This window comes from Anguilla rostrata, chromosome 9, assembly GCF_018555375.3.
Source record: "Anguilla rostrata isolate EN2019 chromosome 9, ASM1855537v3, whole genome shotgun sequence".
NCBI classification, from domain to species: Eukaryota; Metazoa; Chordata; class Actinopteri; order Anguilliformes; family Anguillidae; genus Anguilla; species Anguilla rostrata.
The window spans coordinates 18,909,530-18,932,402 of record NC_057941.1 but is presented as its reverse complement, the minus strand read 5'-3'; the positions used below and the strand labels follow the sequence as shown (position 1 = coordinate 18,932,402).

Sequence of the window (22,873 nt, the reverse complement as noted above, 5' to 3'; positions counted from 1 at the left end):
TTAGGATGTGTCGATAAAAAGTAACCTTTTTAAGTCACAGTATGGTGGTGTGCAATTGAGCTACAATTTGACGTGATATCCATCCTCCTGTTAGTCATTGTGTTCATTCATTTTAGCCCCACTGCTCTCCCTCTACACAGTGCGTCCTCTACAACTTCGTTCGAAGCACAGTTTGAGGGGTTTGCTGAAAACAAAAAGCTAAAACCCTTACCTGCCTGCACAACATCTTCTCCAGTACATGATTGTAAACCATAGCTGTTGAGAGCCCGGTTGAACTGGCATAAATAATTTTAGGTAAAATCAAATAGAGGACCATGGGTCAAAGCAATTTAAATTTGACCGTATTGCTTTTGTCTGAGGCAATCAGTTTGCTCTTAATCCTCTGCGGCTACATTAAACAAAGAGAGTTTTTTAAAAAAGAAATGTGTCCATTATTGCATGCTACATGCCGCTCAATTGCTGTGAAGGTATCTGGCAATTTTTTTCCTTTACAGGATTCGAAAATATGCAGTTCGAAAAAAATTCGTGGATATTGCTATATGCTGAGTGTTAAAGCCGAGTCGAACGAAAAGAATCCCGAAATCCACGCAGAATTAACTCAACAATAATTCCAGAACAGCCTCCCTGTCATAACCTCAAAGTGTCGCTATTGAGCTTTTTTGTTGTTGCGATCTCCGTCCTCGCTGAATTTCCCATTCCCAATTCACGTTACGTTTTCCCCCACAGCCAGCTACTCACTACTGTCAGCTCTGCAGAGTTTTGTTGGAGGATAGACTGACTGGAGTGCGGTGTATCATGGCCGCCTGACTGAGATAAATTTACCCACACTTTTTTTCCTCAATTTTTTTGGGGAAACGCATTTATATATATAAACGTTAAAGCTTCCCTTTGGTTTAATATAATTACCAGAAACAGGATTTATCATTCATGTCAAAGCTTAAACATGCAGCCACCACCGAGGAAGGTAAGTTTTTCCTCTCTTTCCTGCAAAAATGTCAAAACTTTTACACATTTTCTTAGCTATCTAGCTAGCTAGCTAACTATTGCATGTAGATCTTTGCGTATCTCGACAAGATGCATTTTTAAAATTGTGCACGATAGTTAGGTAAGTAATTTGTAGAAAAGTCTAGGACAGTGCAATAATTGCAAATATGCAATGATGTGTTTTTAAAATAGTTTGTAAGCAAGATTGCTAAATTAACTTTAATTGTAGGTGTTTAAGCTTGGGGAAAGGGGTTACAAACATTAGCAATGGGTGATTCGTTAGCCTAGTACAAGCTAACTGGGTTCTTGCGAAACTTAACGGTGAAGTTTAAAATGTCCTACGCGTGCACTGTTATTAGACTTTAATAAGCGAACCCAAGCTACCGTTACGCGACTCTATCACTTTTCATGTGGCGTTTTAAGAGTTACTTATTTAGATTGTGTACGATAACGTAATTTATAGCCCTTGCGTTCGCTATCTAGTAATGTTACCAAACGTTGGACATTGATATTTGGCGAATAACGTTAATTTAAAAAGAAAACAAAACCACAGCAGCATGTTTGTTTGCTTAGCTAAAAAGTCAGCATAATAAAGCAAGCCATCGAAATCCAGCGATTTGCGCGAGTTACTGGCTCATATCAATGGTTCAAATCTCGTAACGGTTAAACGGCACCAAACGACAACGTTAGCGACGCTGAGAAGTTGCTAGCTAGCTATACTAAGCCTAATTATCCAGCTAGCTAGCCTAACGATACGATAGCTTGTTTATAATTTCTTCCAGAGGGCAAGCGTGTTGTGTTATTTGCCGTAGCTGTAACACAATCACACGTTTTTTTTGTTTTTAAACCGTAGCTGTAACACGATTGCTAGCCAAGTTTTGTTACTATGTGTTATACTACTTGAATTATTGTGATGCTTTTAATTGTATTCACTCCTGAAATAAGTTCTTATGCTGAGTTGCCTGGTTCTTATGACTTGGGTTGTTTATGTTGTTAGCTAGCTGTTATTTGGGTGTATAATAAAAATGATATTTTCATATGCGATCTAGTTTATTTCCATTATATTATTTGTTTAAAATGATCTTTACTTGCTTGCCAGCTCGCTACCTAACACTATCTAGGTTCTAAAAATGTAGGCTAGACCGTTTTGGACGTCGGTTTACTCTAAAGTCTTGCAATCACTAGTGCCCCGACATTGTGGGTTTCAACCTCTGAGGGGGAACAGTCATTCAGAAGAAATTTACCTGATACTGAGAACCAGCTTAATATTGACAAATGCAGTGCATGCAACTTAAGTACTGAAGTGACTGTACCAGCATGAATATATCACCCCCAAAGTAGTTAACGTTAAGACGGATCCATGGTCGAGAGTAAGGGAAAGGAATCAATTTTCAGGAGTTGGAATTGAATCGTACAGAATTTGCATGCATTTGCAAGGGGTCTGAAATGGAAGAGTGAATTAGTGAACTGAGATTCAAATGTGTATTTAAATTGAGAGGCCAAGCAACCTATTTTGGGTCAAGAGTGTGAAAAGCATGGTGCGGAACTTACTGTATAAGAAATGCTCATGGATGCCTGTTGATTCTATTGTAGGTCAAAGTCACTCAAGAACTGAAGAACACTCATGCTGAGCAGATGGCTAAACTCAATATCAAACATCAGACTGAGTGTGACCTACTGGAAGACATGAGGTGAACATGATGGATTCTGCAATGATAAAAATAATAGCGCATGATAGGCGGGGGGCGGGGGGGGGGGGTCATTAAAGTGCAAGATGTGTTTGTTTAGGGGTTGCAATACTGCTAGGGTTTTCTTACCCTGGCTTGTAACACGGTTCTGAGGTGTTGTCTGTAAAAAATGTGGTAACATTATTATTATTATCGTTGTTATTATTATTTTTGTTATGGGTGTATCAGTATGACTAATTGAATCAGGAAGAATCGCGATCTGTTAAGACCAGGCTGTTCAGAGAGACATTGTTTCCACAAACGGTCTCCATTATGTTTCATAAAATGTGTGTTTTTGGTTGAGGGGAAGAGCAGCTTTGAACTGTTTCCCAGAAAGCATTAGACTCAGAATAGGCTGTCTCCACAGGAGTTAGTTGTTTGGTTCCGTTGCAAGGTGATCCGAGTGTCACAAATGAACATTTGGACCATGGTGGGGAATGGTGGAACCGACCCCAGAAACTGTTGGATGGAGGGTGATGTGTCCCTTGTGTATCTATGCATAGCCAAATATTAGCATGTCTGTTGTTTGATACGTGCGTGTGGTTTGTTCTTTAGTGATGTTTTTATGCCTCTGCGACGGCACAGCCGTGGCTGGAGGCATTATGTTTTCGGGTTGTCCGTCCATCTGTCCGTCCCGATTCTCGTGAACACAATATATCAGGAATGCCTTGAGGAAATTTCTTCAAATTTTGCACAAACATCCACTTGGACTCAAGGATGAACTGATTAGATTTTTAATGTCAAAGGTCAAGGTCACTGTGACCGCACAAAACACGTTTTTGGCCATAACTCAAGAATTCATACGCTGATTATGACGAAGTTTCACACAAATGTCTAATAGGATAAAATTATGAGGTGATGACATTTTATATCCAAACGGATATATACTGGTTGGTGGAGGCATACAACCGCGTGGCGGTATTTCTAGTTTGTCTTCTGTTTTGTGTTTCAAAGGGTTTTACTGTTTTGAAATGATTTACACTTGACATCAATGTTCTGTGAACATTGGTTAATTTGATTAATTGCACTGGTTTGATTTCAAATTTGCATTTTTGATATACTGCTGGTCAAAAAAATATGATTCCCCCTTCTGCTGTTGCCATTGTACAGCTGTTAACTAATGAGGGTATTCTTCATTACTATTTGGCACAGAGTTCCAAGCCTTTGAGGGAAGGCTTTTTAACGCCTACACTTTTTAATCTTCACTGTAGAATTGTGCTTATAAGCCCTTATTAGTTCTATTCTGTCTTTGCTAAATTTTGGACTGGTCTGGGGTTTTTGAGCATGAGCCAGGATTTCTGGCAGCGAGTGTCCCCTTCAGCCATCAGCTGTGCCATAAGCAGCCTGCAGAATTTTAAAGTCTTCAAGGTTAGCTGCACCGGTTACTAAAGCCATTGAGCAGCTGGAAGTGTTTCTAAATAAAAAAATCCTTGCTGGGCCTTGGCTTTCCTTCAGTCGGTATTGCTTTTAATCATGCCTCCCTAGGCGCTGAGCTCACGTACAGCCACATCTTAAGCGCAGGTGTGCTGGCCTTCCCCGGCAGTGCCGCCTGGCGCGTGATTGGTTGGGCCGGGCGCCGAGCTGCAGCCGGGGCAGACCGTCTGCGTCTCCTTTCGGCCGAGCCCGCGTCCTCACAAGCCTTCTGATCGCCGCAATCCACGCTGCCAGACGGAATCCCTTTTCCCGACGGAAACCCAACAGTGGAGAGCCAGGGAAGAGAGGGAACAAAAGAGAGGATGAAGAAAAACGTCAGTAGAGAAAGGGGTGTTTATGAATCCCAGTTATTTTTTACCACGAGAAAGCACTTAGCAGTGCAGACATGGCCCAGGCAACGCTCTGGTGTTTACATGTACAAAAGAACATGCTGTTCTGTCTGGGCTCACCCCTGGGACCCGGCAAAATATTTCTCAGAAAGAAAATGGGGGGGAAAAAAATCACTCCGGCCAGAGAAATCCAAGCAGCCCAAAGCCGGGGCGAGGTCAGGAAACGTGCCTCAGTTAGTAGGCTTGTAACATACTCTAGTGTTTGTACTTCCACACTCTTTGAAAAAGAGGGGAGCAGGGACTCCATCCCATAACTGTTCTGAAACCGTGACTCGCCTTTGGTTGTGTTGAAACTGTGACTCTCCCTTGGCTGTATTGAAACTAGGACATTGACTCTTCAGTGGTTTTCATGGAAGAGTGCCAATGCTTTGTGATACACTTAGAACAGTGACTCTCCTGTGATGATCCTGGAAAGGTGACATCATGATTTGATTCTCTTGGAGCAGTCATTCTGTTTTGTGATAGCAGATTCTTTAGGCTCTCCAGGTATCCTAATATTCATGCTTTACTTTCAAAGTTCTGTCTTACAACTGCTGAAATTGTAACATTCCAATTTGATGCGGTTCCCTTATGAATATTCATTAAGGGACATGACCCAGGACAATACTGTGGCAGTGGTTGTTTGTCCTTGGCCACGCCTTTTCATGAATATTAATGAGTTGCAATGTAGTAATGGGAACCCCTGGACTAAGGAAGGAATGAAATGGAATGAATGCATGAGCTGAGCGTTCGGGTTAGTCTGGAGAGTCTGAGGATATGCTATTTTGTGGTTTCTGGAACTCTGCTGCTCTTGTACTGTACAAGGCACAGTGATTCTGGCTTGTGATGGTGTCGGAGCGGTGATGTTATCAGTCTCCTCACCCCCCAACGAGACTGAAGGGGAGGTGGAAAATGGCTGCTTCCTCAAAAAAAAGTGCAATGAGAACAGCACACTGTGGTATTAAGGCAGCGGAATAGATTCTCTTTCAATGTTTTTTTTTTTTCAGCCAGCTGACAGGGGACGCTGTGACACATTTTGCCTATAAGTCTTCCTCAGAGCATCGAGAAGGCATCATGCTGATCAGATCCTTCCAGTTGTCAAGAACATGGCCAGAACTTTAAAACCTTTTAAGACTTTTTAAACTTCAAGTAGCCAGCTCAGTGCTCGCACCCTCTGAGTTACTGCAGTGATGTCATTTGAGAGGGTGGAGGCAGGTTCTGATCCAGTCATAAGATCAGTTTTGAGCTGCCCTGGCTCAGTCATGGGGTGTTGGAGACCATCCCAAACATTGTGTGTGCCAGAAATGCTTGCGCAGTGAAGCCAGACACATACCACTGGTTCACTCTTTAAACATGTGATGCACTTGACTGATGCTACGCCTCCTATGAGTATTAGAATGGAGTCATCATTATTTTTATGTGTGGTTCCTGATGAAACATCCAGCTAAATGAATTTTCCCACGATTGAGAACCTTCTCTGAATGTATCTTGGCTTGTATTCAATCAACATTTGTCCTTAACTTGCAAGTAATCGTAGATGCGTCACACTTATTCTTCGCAAACTCAGTTTGACCATCTCTAAACTCACTGAACTGGAAAATTCTTGCTGTGAATCGTTAGTCAAAGTTAAGGACAAATTTTGATTGCATTCCACCCATTATCCCTCACAGAATGGTTTCTGTGCAATGAAGTCAGCAGTATTTGGTCCTCTGGGGCTCACTGTGTGGTTCATCCTGTTAAAACGCTGGGTGCAATGTGCCACATGGTCTAGTGTAAAATCCTGTCTCTCTGTGCCGACTAGACAACAGCCACACAGGGCTGCCTGTAATTGCCCATAAGGGCACCCAGGTAGTCTCAGTCACGGGCGTATGGCTCCGTCACAGTCGTGTGCCTGGTCAGCTGCTCTGGTCGAATGGGCACCTCAGTTCTGCCTCCACGTGGAGCGGAGTCCTCAGGCCAGCGCTGCACGGTGGAAGTGAGAGGAAGCAGCGGCTAACTGGGCACACTTAAGAAGAGATGGCATGCTGCTCTTCTTCTTTCTCCCCATCTGGCAAAGACGTTGCAGCAATGAGAAAACATTCCAAATACCGTGGGGCAGTCCAGAGTGCAAGTAAAGAGAAAGTTAATAAAATCAAAATAAAGGGGAATAAAAATTGGTTTTAAAAAATGTGCTCCCAGCTGGATCTCGCCGCCATTGGTCCTCTTAACCTTACTTTGTGGTCAGATGTGGAAAAACATGCGGCTTTGGACTCGGACCTTGTCTCCAACGATGGATTCTGAGAAAAGAGAAGGGGGATTGTTCTCATCCTTTAGCGGCTTAGCGTGCTTTAGGGGAGAGGAGAGAGCCCTCCGGATGGAGAGATGAAAGGGAAGGTTTGTTTTCTGCCCCACACCACAAGAAAGAGAGGGAGATTAACAAAACAAAGAAAAACAAACAGGGATCCTGTGAGTGAACCTCTGTGTTCTGTTTGTTTCTGAATTAATTTTCTGAATTGTTAATGTAGTTGGACAAGCGTCCTTTGGCTTCCCATCTCAGAGCCTCGCCAGCGGCACTCTGACTGTGCAGCTGGGCAGCAGAGGAGAGGCAGCTGAAGACTAACACTGGTCTCTCTCACACTCTTACACGCACACACGCATATTCATGTATGCACTGACCATTTTTGGTCATCATATGTGGACACGTCGCCTCGCTTGCGTTTGTATTTAAACCGTTATTTCGTGTGAGGCTTTCATGGACACTGCTCGACTGTGACCCCACTTGACCTTTGATCAGAGAGGGTCACTGGGGTCAAGGCATGAAAGCCCAGTGCTCTCAGAAATCTCACTGGCTGTTTCTGCTATACCAGCATCCTTTAGCTACATTGCAGCAACCTGGGCATAGCTGCCCTTTTAAATTCTAGATAACGTGTCTTCATGTTTCGTCATATGTTTACATTTCAGTACTTTTTGCAGGTTCTGCAAATTTGTGTGCATGTTTGCAAGAGAGACAGGGAGCTTTGTTATTGAGAGAGTAACCTCTCTTCCTCTCCTGGTTTCCTCTCCACACACAGGAGATAATAAAAAGCACACATCTGTGGAATGGGGAAGTGTCTGTGGCCATACATGCAATATTATTTGTCTGTCCAGTTGTCTCACACGTGTTCTTTCTCTCTTCAACAGGACATACAGTCAGAAGAAGTCGGCCATAGAGAGAGACTATGCACAGGTACATAGTTTTCTGTCTTTTCTGATGCACAGATCCATGAGACAGATTGTTAACAATGTACAGGCAGATACTATGGTGTGTTGAGGTTTGTACTGTGGTTTGTTGCCCATGTGGGGAGTCGGCATTTCACTTTTGCCTTACTGTTAGGATTGAGAGTAGTGACGTGTATTGGTCATCTATGTTACCACAGGAGGAAAGCCAATTTCAAACAGCTGGGTCAAATGATCTGACACAAAAAATAATCTGAAAAATCGGGTGCCAACATTCAGGTTGTGATCAGCAGGAATTTGGATGAAGTCATTCTTCTCTGAATGATGATGCAATTGCATGGCGTCTCATGTCTTTTTTTTTTTCTTTCTTTTTTTGTGTATGTGGGTTTTAGCTTTGGGCCAGTTTTTTTATCTTGAACTTAATTTCCACCAGTAATATAGTATCTGGATTACATCCTGAAGTTACAATATACATGCGCTACAATTACACCCTGCAATTTGAACAGCGTAAACTTTCTGGGATTGCACCCTTCAGTTCATATGGTGTAAACTTTCTGGGATTGCTCCCTACAGTTTGTACATTGTAAACCTGATGGGGTGCTTTGTAGACGAGGCAACTCTTTATTCAACTTTATAGAGTACGCATTTGCTGGGATAATGCCCTGCATTTTACATCACATAAATTTGCTCAAATGTGTAAAGCTAACTTTTACAAGGGTCCCCACGTCGCCTGAGGTGCCTTATATACACACATTCTGTGATCACTCCATATTAACGTGGCTGCATGCTGTCTGCTGCATGGGCTCACTTAAGGTGCAGCTGTTCACGCTGTTCAGTCTGAACACTGACTCACTTCATCATTGTAGTGAATTGAGATGATTTTGTTTGTGGGGTGAGGGAAGGCAATGAAGTTTGCCTCTCACTTTATTTGGGCCTCAGCCCTGGTCAAAGAGAGACCCTGCTTTTCTGAGGATTGCCATAGGCTCCCCCATAGGCCCACTGAAGCAACTAGCACTAGTCATTCTAACATGTGCATTGGCTAAACATTGACATTTTTTCCTTAAAATTGCAACAGTTGTAGGAATTAAAGAGGATAGGAACTATCCACAACAGGGACTACATTGTTCCTGTTTATTTTTTCCACCGATCACCATCTCCATCTCGGGAACTGTAAAAGTCAGGCAAAGTACTGGGAAGTGACAAGAAAAAGCGACAGCTAGGCTATATATTAGACTGCATAAGATTTGTTTAAGTTTGAACTGTGTCTAGTGCGTCAAACCATGTACTGGTCTTTCTATTTCAGACACTCTGCTTATTGTGGTTTTTAGTTTTGGTCAACCTGCTTCAGTTTTTTCATTTTTATCCTGGTACTGTTTAACTGAGTAGTGTATGCCCAGTTCAGCTGAACATATAGAAATCTTCGTTACGGGTCACCACCTCAGACATCTGATTGTCGTCCTCAGACCAGATGTTGATCTGGTTTTGTTTTCCCATTGAAGAATGTCTGCCTCTAGCTGCTGCTAAATATTTTTCTGTTGCCATTTATTTAAAAAATGGCACTCTGACTGCCTGGCGATTCTCGCGATAATCGGTGATGTTCTGTACTGCAAGCTCCATCCCAATGGATGGTGGACAACAGGAAAGTACCACATGTCGCGCAGGGTCTGAAAGGGGGGAGTATAGAATTGGAACTATGCTCCAGGAACCAATATCATCTCAGGTTCCTGCAGAGGGAAAACTGTTCCCGAGTTATGAAAATAAAGGTTTCTTTGGTGGAAAAGGGGCTAATGTGTCTCTGTCACAGGAATAGTGGAGGAATAAATACTGCTGCAGACATGACTGAGGCCTTTTGTTGTTTCTTTCTCTGGCTCTCTCCACGGTTTGTTTCTCCTCAAAGCTGAGGGACAGTTGCCTGTTCTTCGCAGAACCCTGGGACCTCTTTCCAGGAAAGCCGTATTTGCATAATTGTCTTCTGTACCGTTTTGGAAAGCTTTGTGAAATATGTTGTTGCTCTGTGCGCTCCTTTCACTCCAGGATAGCAGGCCATAATATGGATTAGTATTCGTCGCTCCAGTAGCGATGGCATACTTAGCATAATAGAATGTGCGGGTGTCTGCTGACTGGGCAGGAGCCACGCAGAGGGCCATGGGGAGCCATGTAGCCACAGCTCAGTAAACTTCACCACACCAGTGAGCACTGAGGAAGGGGCGTGCTGGGGGCAGGAGAGAGGGAGCGCTGCGCCGCTTATTGTCTAGTGATTTAAGTGTTGGGAAGTCACTGTCCTCACTCCAGAATTAATCCCTTAGCAGCAGCCAGAGCAGGAAAGCCTGAGATCCTGTTGTTTTAATCTTCAGGGGTGGAATGCTGAGGCAGCAGGAACGAGCCAATCTTTTTGTGCTCTCTCATCTCCACAGATCGCTGACTAGGCACAGGAATGGGCGAAGCAATGATGGCCTTTATTTATCTTGACTATCGTCACACTGATTAAAAGTCACGCCACATATTTAATACTGCCAGGTTTGGGGGTTTTTATTTGCACTATAAATCATAATGCATTTTGCATTGTTGTTCTAAGTAGCATTTTAAGGAATCACATTGTATCCGTACATGCCTATGCGCCGTTCTCAATTCCAGCCATTGCTGTTGCGTTCAGCTGGGTACCAGCTCTTGGTATTTTTGTGATGGGACCCATGAATGAATCTCTGCCTGATTTTAGACTTGGTGGGGTAGGGTCTCATTCAGCGTTGTGCGGGGGAGTTCATCTTTTGAAGGATGTGGGGGTAGAGTGGTACCTAAAGGGTGTCGTCTCAGCTGACAGACATGTTGTTGACGGGAATAGGCAGCTGGCTGGGCCCAACACTTTCCTCACGTGCTTTTCCACATTTCCACCAGCACAACAACAGGACAGATGTTCTGCACAGGAAACTAGAGCAGTAAAGAGCAGCCTCTGTCCATTTACTGATGCTTTCAGAAATTTGAGATGGTGGTTTTCGCCGAAATGTGTCGATGTAGCAGAGCTCAAAAGGCAGTGACTACATAGACTCTTCTGCCTCTTACCCATGATGCCTTATAACAGGACAGCCTCTTTCAAGAGTTTTTTGTGACTTTGTGGCAATAATGACTTTGAGGTAGACTCAAAATGGCTGTCATTGCATGGCGTATGAAGGTTATTTATGATTTTTCAGCTGAGTCATTCCACGGGAAATGGACCAGGCTGTCTGGCCTGTTCCTTAGAAAGCCTTCATTTTTTTAATGTACGTATTTCTTACCTCTCTGTAAAGACTAGAACTGAAACTAGAGCTCCAGATATCAAATGGCTATTGAGAAATAAATGATCAATGATCATCCAAAATGGCCATTTATAACTGAGGCAACATTTTTAGATGTCTGTCTCTTGGGGAAAAATAGGGATAAGCGTCTCATTCTTTTTGTGATATTACAAGGGCAACCAAAATAAGTTATTCATACCTTAAGAACAAGTCATCTATGCAAAGTAATGGTTATAAATGTATACTTGTGATATATCCTCAACAGAAGGAATCACGGGTGAACATTTTTTTTTGCCTTATTCTTTCTTCATTTCATGGAGATATGTACACAGATAATTTGTGGAAATGGAAATCACCCTTACTTAACTCCATATCCTTACATACCATCAGATCAAAGCTTTAACCCCCCAAACTGACTACCATTTTGGAACATCTTTAGACCCCTGTATCTGTGAAACTATGCACAATGTCTAAAATTTTGCCCGAGGGAAGTATGAGGAAAATTGGAAACATAAGCCTGTAAAATTCCTAAATCCTGGTTGTATTTTGCTGGAGTGACCCAGCTACTTTACTAGTTATCGGTAACTGTGGTTTTGGTCTACTGAATAATTCAGTGTTTTGACTTGTTTAGTTAGCTTGCAAACATAGTGTGGTAGCACTTAAGTTAATGAATTAAAAGCTAAAGAGCTACTTATGTTATAGAAGGCATTTAAAAGTGAATAATAAAACAGTAACTTGCAGTTATTTGACAGCAGACTGGGATACCAGCTGTGATACCATCATCAATTATTTTTACAAGGTGTAAGGTATTTGTGCCAGTAAAGTACGGTATGCATAGTCAGATGCTAATCTGCTACGGGCTCCATCAGCTCTAGAGATAGAACATGAATATGATTGGCTCCCTGAGCTGGGGAGACTTGAGGCTTTTCTTTGACAAGTAAATTATGTGACTTATTTGGGAAAAGTGGTGTGCAGTTACTGAGATCAGTGAGTCATGGTTCACAGTGGTTGCTTTCAGATACAAAGAGCCTTCTGCAATTACCAGATTGTCGGAAGTAAACAGTCCTTTGACATGTACTTCTTCCTCTTCATTTAGTTCAGCTACAGTAATAAAAAGATACTCTTGAGGCAGTGAGAGCTGCAGTTTAGCAGAGAGCTCCTGCTCAGGCCAATTGGCATTGGTAACACGAACTCAAAGGCAAAACACACGCCAAATTGAGGAGGCATCCTGGGATCCTGTTGGCTAGTTTGCAGTGTCAGGTGACCCGTCTGGGCTCTGTACCGAGCTCCTCGGGTGCCACCCAGGTGCTCTGGCACCCAATCCCAAAAGGCGCTCAAAGGAGCCACCTGGCCAATAAAGGGGTCTTCATGTGGATAAACACTGACCCGTTTCACTGTCCAATTGGATCGTTCCCACTGAGGAAAGCTGCCGCCCAATAAATGTCCCCCATTGTGAAAGTGAGACATCCTCTGTGGCCTGTGGGGTGGCCCGGAGGAGAGGCACTTCCTGGCCAAGTCTCTGATCTTCATCTGCTGTCCCCTGCTGCTCTGGAGCCAGAGTCAGCAGAATGTTTTTCTTCTTGCTCGCTCTTTCTCTCTCTCCGTCATGTCTCGTCTTAACCTTTCTCTGGTTGGTCAGAGCATTCCTCCATTTTTTGTGTAATTGGCGCTGGAATTTGTTCTGCCAAAACCCACACCCTGCATTTTGCCCCAGGAGAGGAGTGACTCATTCCAAGTCATTTGTTGGGTAGAAATTATCCAGATAATTCCCTTCTCTGTGTTTTTCCTCCCCTAAAGTCCAACCACAGTGCTAGACAGTCCGACGGTGCCAAACTTAAGTTTTCAGTTCTGAATAAGAAATAGCTATATGTATTTTTGTATTCTGGTCTGGTCAGAATATCATAATGTGTGCATTGTCATGTTTTTCTGTACTTGAAAACATGAGCTGTTGGAGAGTTAGATTGCATAAAGTTTGTGCGATAGCTCCTTTGGTTCTACCCTTGACCGTCTAACTGGACATGTTTCATTGGTGTATGGGTGAATTCATGCATTGAGCTCTTTCTTTGTCAGACTAGACCAATCGTGATCATCTCTGTCTGAGTGGGCCAGTCACAAAGTACCGCTGTTCCCCCGCTGTCTCTTTTGGTAGAGATTAGTTTCCTTTCCTCACAGGGCTCCTTGAAACTGCCCACAGAGCCAGTATGAAGTGTGCTGTTTGTTTTTAAGCATTGGTTTCAGTTAAAGAAATTTTTAATTACTAATGAGCGACATGCAGTAGAAGTCATGAGAATGTTTTTGTGTGTGCTGATCTGAAAAAAATAATTATCTCTGTTTTTGCTTTTTAATCTCAGGCTTTGCAAAAGTTGGCCAGTCATTACCTGAAGAGGGAATGGCCAGGCATGCAAATGGAAGAACGGACCCATTCTCAGTAAGACATCTCAATGACTGGAATATGTTCTGTAGACCTGGGACAGAATGCTCCCATTGTCCCATTAGGCTTGTCCATGTTTATTAGGCCATGTTAAATGAAAGGCACGCTGTATTTTCTTTTGTGCAATAGAAAAATCTTTCACATTTCTATTTGTTATTCTTTGATAAGATGATATTTCATAAATTAAACTACAAAGCAGGGGGTTTAATCCTGGAAGTGCCTTATTCATTGTCTGCTCAGGACCACCCATGCTGTGTGGAAATCCCCTTGCATACTTGTTTTGCAGCGGTCGTTCTTCAGCTGTTTTTATGGACCGCTGTGGACAGATATATTTCACGAGTTTGCGGAGGGGAGCGATTCATCCTTTGTGTACATTGATATTAACACACTGATATGTAGGCCACTTTGCTAGCTTTGTGGTTAAGATCTCGTTTTAAAAACAATCTTTTCACGATTGCCTCTTCGCCGTGGGCCACTCCTTACCCGGGTGGCTGTCTGTGTCCTCAGGAACGTCTATGCCGTGTGGAGGTCGTACCTGGAGAGCACCGTGCAGCTGACCCAGGCGCGCATGAACAACTGCGAGAACTACAAGAACAAGATCGCGGACCCCGCCAAGTCTTCCAGGCTGTGCAAGGAGCAGCAGCTGAAGAAGGTAGCGCCCCTGCCCCTGGGGTTCCTCGGCCGCCCTGGCCCAGACACGCTCGCTCACTCGCTCGCTCCCGTAGCCGCCGCAGGCTGCAGGGGCAGACCCGTAACGCTGCGTAACTCCCACTTTCGCTGCTGACTGACGTGAGCCCGGCGGACGATAATGCAGCTTTGCGTCAGATGCCCTTATCACATTTCAGGTTTTTTTCCCCCCCCGCCCATCCTCCTCCATTGATCCCCTCGCAGTGCATCGACCAGCTGAGCTGCGTTCAGGTGGAGCTGCAGCACACGGTCAAAGAGCTGACCAAGTCCAGGAAGAAGTACACCGAGGCGGAGCAGGTGGCCCAGGCCGTGAGGGAGAAGGCCGACCTCGAGGCCAGGTAGGTCCGCCGTCGAGGCACGAGTTTCTCCGAACGCATCCCGCCAACTCGCGCGGCACGATTCCGCCGCGGTGCGCGGCCTAGCAGTATCAGCTTGTGCATGCTCTGTGGGCCTTCAGTCTGCGGGCTGTTCATTGCAGTTACGCACACACTGGCACATGGAGGGGTTACATCTCTTCATCGACTGATTGGATGAGTTCTGTCCCTCTTCTTAAGAAGCCCCACTTATGTACGGACCAAAGTAACCCTCGGTGTTTTAGCTATTAAAGGCCAGAGTTGTTACCCCACCATGACATCATTCAGACACTCATTTACTCCGCCTGTATTTTTCCGTTGTAATTAGAGGTAAGGTACCTTGCTCAGGGGAATAGTAACCGGCCCTGTGCAATAAGATCACACACACGTGAAATGCTTTTGTAGAGGCAGAGTTTTAGTGTTAATGTGCAACAAACCCCTGCCATACTGTGCATAATCACTGCATATACTCCGTAAAGGAGTCCAAAGGTTGACAGACTCAATGAATTGATGCATACATGTAGACATGCATGCATGCATACATTCATACATGTATTCATACATACATGCATGCATGCATACATACATACATGTATTCATACATACATGCATGCTTGCATACATACATAGATGGGGTAAAACTAAGATGAAAGGTTAAGAATCACCCTGTTCTTCCGTCTCTAGTTATACACTAAAGCTAGATTGCCTTATCACGATCGAGTCCTTCAAGAAACTAGTGATGGATATGATACTAAAAGAGGCCGAATGTACTTGCCTTTAGTGATAAATTAGGACAATCAGATCATTATTCCCTGTCTTTTTATGTTTTTTTAATGTTTTTTCCATATATTTGCACTTGGTGTATGTGAATTCCTTGTATCTTAACTGTAATTTATGTTTTGTAAAACTGTCCCTGTAAATGTTTTATATTGTATTCAGGGCTCCTCTGAAAAAGAGACCTTGGTCTCAGTGGGACTTCCCGGCAATAAAGGTTTCAATCAAAATTTCACTCAATAGTTAAACAGCAGTGTTCTGCAGGTGTTAGGTGAGGCATCTGTATGACCATTTCATTTCAGTGCCGATTGTGGAAAAATAAACTCACAGTTTGAGCGTGGGATTAATAACCGTCCCCTCCCCCCACTTTCAGGTCTAAGCTGAGTCTGTTTCAGTCCAGGATAAGCTTACAGAAAGCCAGTGTGAAGGTAAGCCATGCCGTGTTGTCACAAGGGGCACTCGCTGGGTGAAAAGGGTTGTGTTCCACTGTGATGTGCGGAAAATGGAAAACGGATTTGAGATGTATGTTAATTTTAAGATCTTGACTATAATATATTTGCTCCTCAGGAATGTTTCCTCTGACTGAGATCATTAGGGATAAGGCTTGCTGTTTTCTCATGTCTTGTACGCCTGCATGTCGTTCGTAGTTAAAAGCAAAGAGGAGCGACTGCAATGCAAAAGCCACACATGCCAGAAATGAGTACCTTCTCACGCTGGCAGGCGCTAACGCGCACCACGACCGCTACCATCAGACTGACCTGATTGACTGCATCAAGGTGAGGTTAATACGGCTAAATGTGGTATTGATATATCGTGTTCATTTGGCTTTTTGTAGAGACGTCATTATAGAAATACTTTTTCTGGGTTGATCATCCCACAGAGGATGAGGGTAAAAGTTGGAATTAATTTCTAAAGATGAATATATGCATGTTCAGAGCATTATATTCTGGTTTACATATGTACTCTTATTTCATTGAAAGGGTGAAAAGTGTGTCTCTGGCTGGCTTCTTTGTCTCTCCCATGTTAATGGCGTTGTGTCTGCAGGTCCTGGACGGCAGCGTTTATGATCACTTTAAAGACTATTTGACGACGTTCTGCCGAGCTGAGCTGGAAATGTACCAGGCCATCCAAAGCATGTTCCAGGCCGTCCTGGAGAAGTCCAGCAGGGTGAGGAGTGGGCCGCCTCCTCTCTGCCTCCTCTCCACCTTTCCTCACCTCCTCTCTGCCTCCTCTCCACCTTTTCTCACCTCCTTTCAGCCTCCTCTCCACTTTTCCTCACCTCCCCTCCACGTTTTCTCACCTGCTGTCATCCAGATAACCACACTGAGGACAAGCAGTCCACTTGCTTGAATTGTAGGCCATTCCTAACAAAAGCTCGGCTAAAAAGCCAAGCTTTTGTTACCCAATCGTAGTTTATTTTAGCATCAGTAGATATGATAGTTTCTTTAATGTTTTACTGTTTACTTTATGAACAGTTTTACTTTATATTCTATAACAGCCCACCTGTGGCGGTACAAATTCAGTACCCCAGAATTTATCATATTCAGTTTAAAAAAATTTCACAAAGTAACTTAGTTATGGTTGCTGCCTGTGCTGCCTTTGAAAACCAGTTAAGGGTGCGGTTTGGTTCCGCTCAGAAAGGCCTGATCTATTATCAGATGTCCTGTGCTGTTTTAACCAGTATCGAATTTGCCTGCATCACTCATGTTTCACCTAGAGCCTGATGCTGTCTTTCCATTAAAAAATAATGTGCTGTGGGCTAGCCAAGAGCTATACGTTCCGTTCTGTCAGCACATCTGCCTTGCAGAACTGCATTGTTCAAGATCCAGTTTTTCCTTTGTAAATAATAAGAGAAAAAAACAACATTGCCCCTAATATTGAAGACACAAAAACATTTTTTAATGTTTCTCTTTTTTATCCCACATGGACAAAGAAAGGTTGGCATAGGTTTTCTTAAAATCAGACTGCGTGAATCAATTCAAAGACTATCTACATAGGTGGGATTTATTTTTTACTTATGAAACTCACAGGTCGTCAAAGGCAGATTAAGCACTTAAGCTAAAAAATGGTTCATATGCTCACCTTTTGCATGCATGAATGTAAGGGTGTTATATATTCCTGTCAGTGTACCTTTGTGACTATAAGAGTGTAGTATGTTTGTGCCATTTCAGTACATAGGTTACTGCAGGTAAATTATCAGGACATGTGCCTCTGTAGGGTGCAGCATTTTGTGTCAGAGCCCGTTTGAGACCGAGCGTTCTGTGTCTCTCTCCTTTCAGGTGACACAAGACTTCAACCAGCAGGTGTTTCTGCGGGAGAACCCGGTGTTCTGCAGTCCCCCGGCCTTCCAGTTCCAGCCCTGCGAGAGTGACGCGGTGAGCGTCCCCCCGCTAACCCCGCGCCTCTGCCCTAAGCAGTCGCCCGCCACGTATCGCACCGCCGGCGTCTCTGCAGTCGCAGCAGCAGCGTATTCCTACAGTCTCTCAGCGTGCGAGGAAGGGCTGTACACGTAGATCGTAAATCAGGTCGAATCATGCTTTTTGACTAGTTTCGTTTTGCCGCCGGGGTCATGATTCGGCAAGGTGCATCCAGTTCAAAACATATGCAGCGGTGTCCGCTTGCATTAAAGAGATGAATTGTGTTATGAAGTTCATAGCGTGTAAATATTTTTATATTCTGTTCCTGGAAAGCCAGCGTTCCCTTTGCCAGCCCTGTAGTGAAAACAGCAGAGATTGCTCTGTAGCCATGACTCTTAACATAAGCCGTGTCACAAAAATATGTGTTTACCGGCTGAAATTTGAATCGGCGGTCATACGGTATTGCTCGCCTGAGGGAAGTATGCATTATCCACAGCATAACTGTGACTGCCCTGATCCTGGGGAGCCATAGGGTCTGCAGGTACATCGTTTGGTTTAGCTCGGCATTGTCTGGATGGCAGGTGGCGTGTCTCGTCTTTTCCTTGTCAAGTTCGCTGCAACAGACATTTAGGCACAAGGTATCCAAAGACAGGTATGTTTTATATAATGTTTCCCCTGACTGGCCTGAACACGCCAGGCAGCAAGCTTGACGGTCCCTGGACACGCCCTCCAGCCCTCCACCCACCCATCCCACAGATAGCCCGGCGCACCACACTGCAGACAATTTGTCAACGCCGGGCCCTGTTTTCATTGGAAAGCAAACAAGCAGACGGCTGTTCCTAATGAAACATTAGCGATTTTGTTTTCTGCCCAGTACATTCACTGAGTGGAAAAAAGAGAAGGCCAAGAGAAGGGCTGCATTGAAGGGAGAGAGCGCTAAGCTGGGCAGCCCATGAAAAGGGGTCATTGTGAGGAGGCCCGTTCTGAGCACGCTCCGTCCACTTCCTCTGCCGCCTCCGCCCGGTGCCCTCTGCTTCATCCAATCAACAACTCCCACCCCCCTCCCCCCCAATGTCTCTCACTCACATACGCACATATGCACACATAAACATGCACACAGGCACGCACATACACACACAAACATACGTGCACACACACACACAGACAAACCTACACAGACAGCTACTCAGGAGTGCCTGCAACCAACCCATAGCTTGTGGTCCATAAAGTAAAAACAGACTCCATCTTCACCTGTGGTCTTATACCTGTGATCTGAATATTGCAGTGGTCTCAATGCTTAATTCCAAAGGTCATGTCCTACACATTGATTCCATGGAGTAAGGCAGTCTTCTGCTGCTGTGCTGTTTATGGCTTTTAAGCCAAAACAAGTGTGTAATTCATATCTACCTCATCTCAGCCTTTTTTGTCTTGTTAGGCACTTGCACTGTAAAGTATAGTTGTCCAGTGATCATTGTTTCCAGGGCATTTCACTTAAATCCTGATTGTCTGTATTGATTCTGCAATTTCAAGGGCTGTCATAGTTAATCTGTTTCTTTAGTTATCATTTATGCTTTTCCCCAATTTGGAATAGCCAGTCATATTCACATATCCTCCAAAGCATGTGACGTCGCCAGATACTTCTTTTTACATCAAAGCCCGCAGGCTGAGCACAGACATGAGTCAGAGGAAAACACTTTATGTGCAGCTTTAGCAAGCAGACCATGGGACCCCGATCAACCATCACGTGTCAGTAGAGAGAGATAAGTTGAATCTCGGCCGACTGTATAAGTACATACCAAATGGCCCAAATATTTAGCAAATAAATTTATTTTTGTTAAATTCAAATTACTGATATTCTTCAATTCACTGAATTATTTGGGCACTTAATTTGTGAACTTTTTCTGTTTCTTGGATTACCACTAATACTTCTGGATCTGATTGATCTGCCTATACTTAATTGTGTTGTCATTTGTCAACCCTATAAATCCCTAATCTGTTTTGACAAATTACTTCTCAACCTGGCCTCCAATAAAATTTGATTTCAATACTGGGGCACTAAGAAATCTTGTAAGAAGTCTCATGGTGTAATATGCTATGGAAAACCTTGCTTTTTAGTAGGAAGGAGGCTTCTTCGGAGTCTTAAGGACCTGTTTTGAGTTTTCAGATATTTGCATTCCACTGTCATCTGTCCCTCGTGTCCTGAGGCTATGGTTCTTATTATGCGTCCAGTGGTTGCCAGGAGAGCCAATGAGAGTAGGGGGTCATGGGAAGCTCCTCCTTTGTGGGGCAGGGCTAGAGAGGTCCCTGCTTGCCTGTCCGTCCCATGACCCCTTGGTGTCCCCCCGATCCTCTGCGTGTTCCAGGGCCGGCAGCTGCAGACTGAGACGGGGACCGCGGAGGAGCACAGCCTGAACAAGGAGGCCCGTAAGTGGGCTTCGCGCGTGGCCCGCGAGCACAAGAACATCATCCACAGCCGCAGGGTGAGCGAGCGAGCGAGCGCCCTTCCCCTCTGGGCCTTCTGAGCCCTCCCCAAAACCCATTACAGCATTTGTCGACTCCCGATCTGATTATGAAAGATGATTATCAAAACAATAATTAACTCTTTATGCTGCAGCCAAAAAATCAGCTGCCCAGATGCAATGTGTATGTTCTGTGTTTTAAGTGAAAAGTAAGACAAACGTCTCTCCTGGGTATTCAGGGCCACTATGTGGCATGTTCCAATTCCCCAAACACAGCTCCACACCGCTGTCCCGACCCTCTCAAACAAGGGCCCCCTTCTCTTTGAAATGCCTGAACATGCTGGTCACAAGAGGTTATGCTTACATATCATTAAAGTTTATTCTAGGCAAGTCTCTCCCCTGAGAGATGTGTAGAGGTTTTATTCATTTATTTATTTTTTACTACTCTGTTTGCCATTTGCTGAACAGAATCATAAATCTGTAATACTGCTTTGGAAGAAAAGCAGCAACACAAAGTCAATCTGAGGGCTCATCTGAGATCTGTCTCCTTGTTGCTTTGATCTTCCACACACCAGGTGATTGGCCAGCTGCGTTTGATTTATCCCTAGCACTGAGATAGTGTCTTGAGTGCACGGTCATGTGCATATTCCAAAGGAAACAGCTGTAAATCCCAGCAGGACATATGTGAGCCGTTGGAGGCTGGTGCACGCATCAACAGCTGGATGTACATTAGTACTTCTAAAAGATTATTGTGGAATGTGCATGTTTAAGTATTATGTATGATTAGATAAAAGGGGTCATAGAGGTCACTAGTGTAAAAGTGTCACGTAAGCGTTTCAGTTTTGCTGGAAGGGAAAGCAGCCTCCCCCATCGGTTTCAGTAGTTTTCCTGGCACATATTTTCGAGTATTCCTGGCAAATTTTTACCAGGATGAATCTGTAGTGTGGAGATTTGAATCTTGATTGTGTCTGGTGTTTTATCTCTTATTATTTTAATGGCAGACTCTGGAGGAGTGTGAAATGCAGGGGGTCCACCCTTCAGAACACAACCAGGGTGACTTGGAGCAGAGGGTGGAGGAGGCAAGGGAAGCCATCCGAAAGGCTGAGGTAATTTTCCCCGTGTGTGTGTCCGTTTGTTTACTCGTGCATTCAAGTCTGCTTGTGTCTCTTTCTGACTGAATGCACTGCTAATCTTTTCACGGCAGTGTCTGTAGGCTTTGGCTCCTGCCCCGCAACCAGCTGCTCTATTCATATTGAAACAATTTTTCAGTGGTCTGTAGCTCCCCCTGCCAGACATCTGACCAGGAAGCCAAATACAACATCTGACTGCATGTATGTGGTTTCATTAGTGCTGCGTCAATATTTCTTCTGTGTTCTGTAATCTGGATGAATCGTTCAAACTGGTGTTGGTCAGACACACGGGTGCGTGTGTGTATTGACATTAGAAAGAATGCACAGGTACATGTGGTCAGACATGTTTGATAAGTGCACGGGCACGTGCGACCTGAAAGGTTGGACAGGCGTGCAGGTTTGTGGGCCGAGTTGTTGCCTGTCTCCTCTGCCTGATCCCCTGCACTCTGATGTCACTGACAGACTGTGAAGGTGAAGGCGGAGGCGCGGCTCAATCTGCTGCGAGACGCGGGCGTGTCGGTGGACACCTGGCTCAAGAGCGCCATGAACCAGGTGATGGAGGAGCTGGAGAACGAGCGCTGGGCCTCCCTGCCCACCCTGACTGCACATGATCCTTCACTCTCGGTGAGTTCCAGTGCATCTACTTAGCAATGCGGCTACGGGTTCGTTTCTCTTTATGTTCGTACATCGCACAGCCTGCCAGACCTCAGTATCCATGCTTCGCTTGTAGTCCGTATAGGCATCTGTTGTACTGCTGTGTACTTCATTGACTCTTTGAACTTTCTACTCTGTGATGGGTGACTGCACCACAGCCTGATCTGACTGTGATTTTGGGACTGGGTTCGTTTTGCGTCCTCAGACTGTCTGTGACGATGAGAGAGAAGATGGCGAGGACTTGGAGGAGAGCATGGAGACGTGTGACGACAGCAGCTCCAGTCCTTCGGGCACTTTAGGGCGCAACTACCCTCTAACCTGCAGAGTGCTGTACTCATACAAGGTACCAGTATCACAGAATCACCTGCAGAGTGGTGTACTCATACAAGGTACCAGTATCACAGAATCACCTGCAGAGTGGTGTACTCATACAAGGTACCAGTATCACAGAATCACCTGCAGAGTGCTGTACTCATACAAGGTACCAGTATCACAGAATCACCTGCAGAGTGCTGTACTCATACAAGGTACCAGTATCACAGAATCACCTGCAGAGTGCTGTACTCATACAAGGTACCAGTATCACAGAATCACCTGCAGGGTGGTGTACTCATACAAGGTACCAGTATCACAGAATCACCTGCAGAGTGGTGTACTCATACAAGGTACCAGTATCACAGAATCACCTGCAGAGTGGTGTACTCGTACAAGGTACCAGTATCACAGAATCACCTGCAGAGTGCTGTACTCATACAAGGTACCAGTATCACAGAATCACCTGCAGAGTGCTGTACTCATACAAGGTACCAGTATCACAGAATCACCTGCAGAGTGGTGTACTCATACAAGGTACCAGTATCACAGAATCACCTGCAGAGTGCTGTACTCATACAAGGTACCAGTATCACAGAATCACCTGCGGAGTGCTGTACTCATACAAGGTACCAGTATCACAGAATCACCTGCGGAGTGCTGTACTCATACAAGGTACCAGGATCACAGAATCACCTGCAGAGTGCTGTACTCATACAAGGTACCAGTATCACAGAAT

At 44.5% G+C, this 22,873-nt stretch overlaps 1 protein-coding gene across 1 annotated transcript in view; it reads left to right on the top strand.

Moving 5' to 3' along the window:
• The first annotated feature begins 578 nt into the window (after nt 1–578).
• si:ch211-176g13.8 (F-BAR and double SH3 domains protein 2) overlaps nt 579–22,873 on the top strand; it is a 28,376-nt gene continuing 6,081 nt past the window's right edge. The window contains exons 1-14 of the mRNA XM_064350908.1: nt 579–964; nt 2,578–2,675; nt 7,673–7,718; nt 13,329–13,405; nt 13,916–14,060; nt 14,300–14,433; nt 15,596–15,650; nt 15,870–15,998; nt 16,267–16,389; nt 17,502–17,597; nt 19,943–20,059; nt 21,040–21,144; nt 21,631–21,792; nt 22,028–22,165. Of these exons, the coding sequence (XP_064206978.1) occupies nt 944–964; nt 2,578–2,675; nt 7,673–7,718; nt 13,329–13,405; nt 13,916–14,060; nt 14,300–14,433; nt 15,596–15,650; nt 15,870–15,998; nt 16,267–16,389; nt 17,502–17,597; nt 19,943–20,059; nt 21,040–21,144; nt 21,631–21,792; nt 22,028–22,165 (1,446 nt within the window). The 5' untranslated portion in view covers nt 579–943. The remainder of the gene's footprint in view (nt 965–2,577; nt 2,676–7,672; nt 7,719–13,328; nt 13,406–13,915; nt 14,061–14,299; nt 14,434–15,595; nt 15,651–15,869; nt 15,999–16,266; nt 16,390–17,501; nt 17,598–19,942; nt 20,060–21,039; nt 21,145–21,630; nt 21,793–22,027; nt 22,166–22,873) is intronic.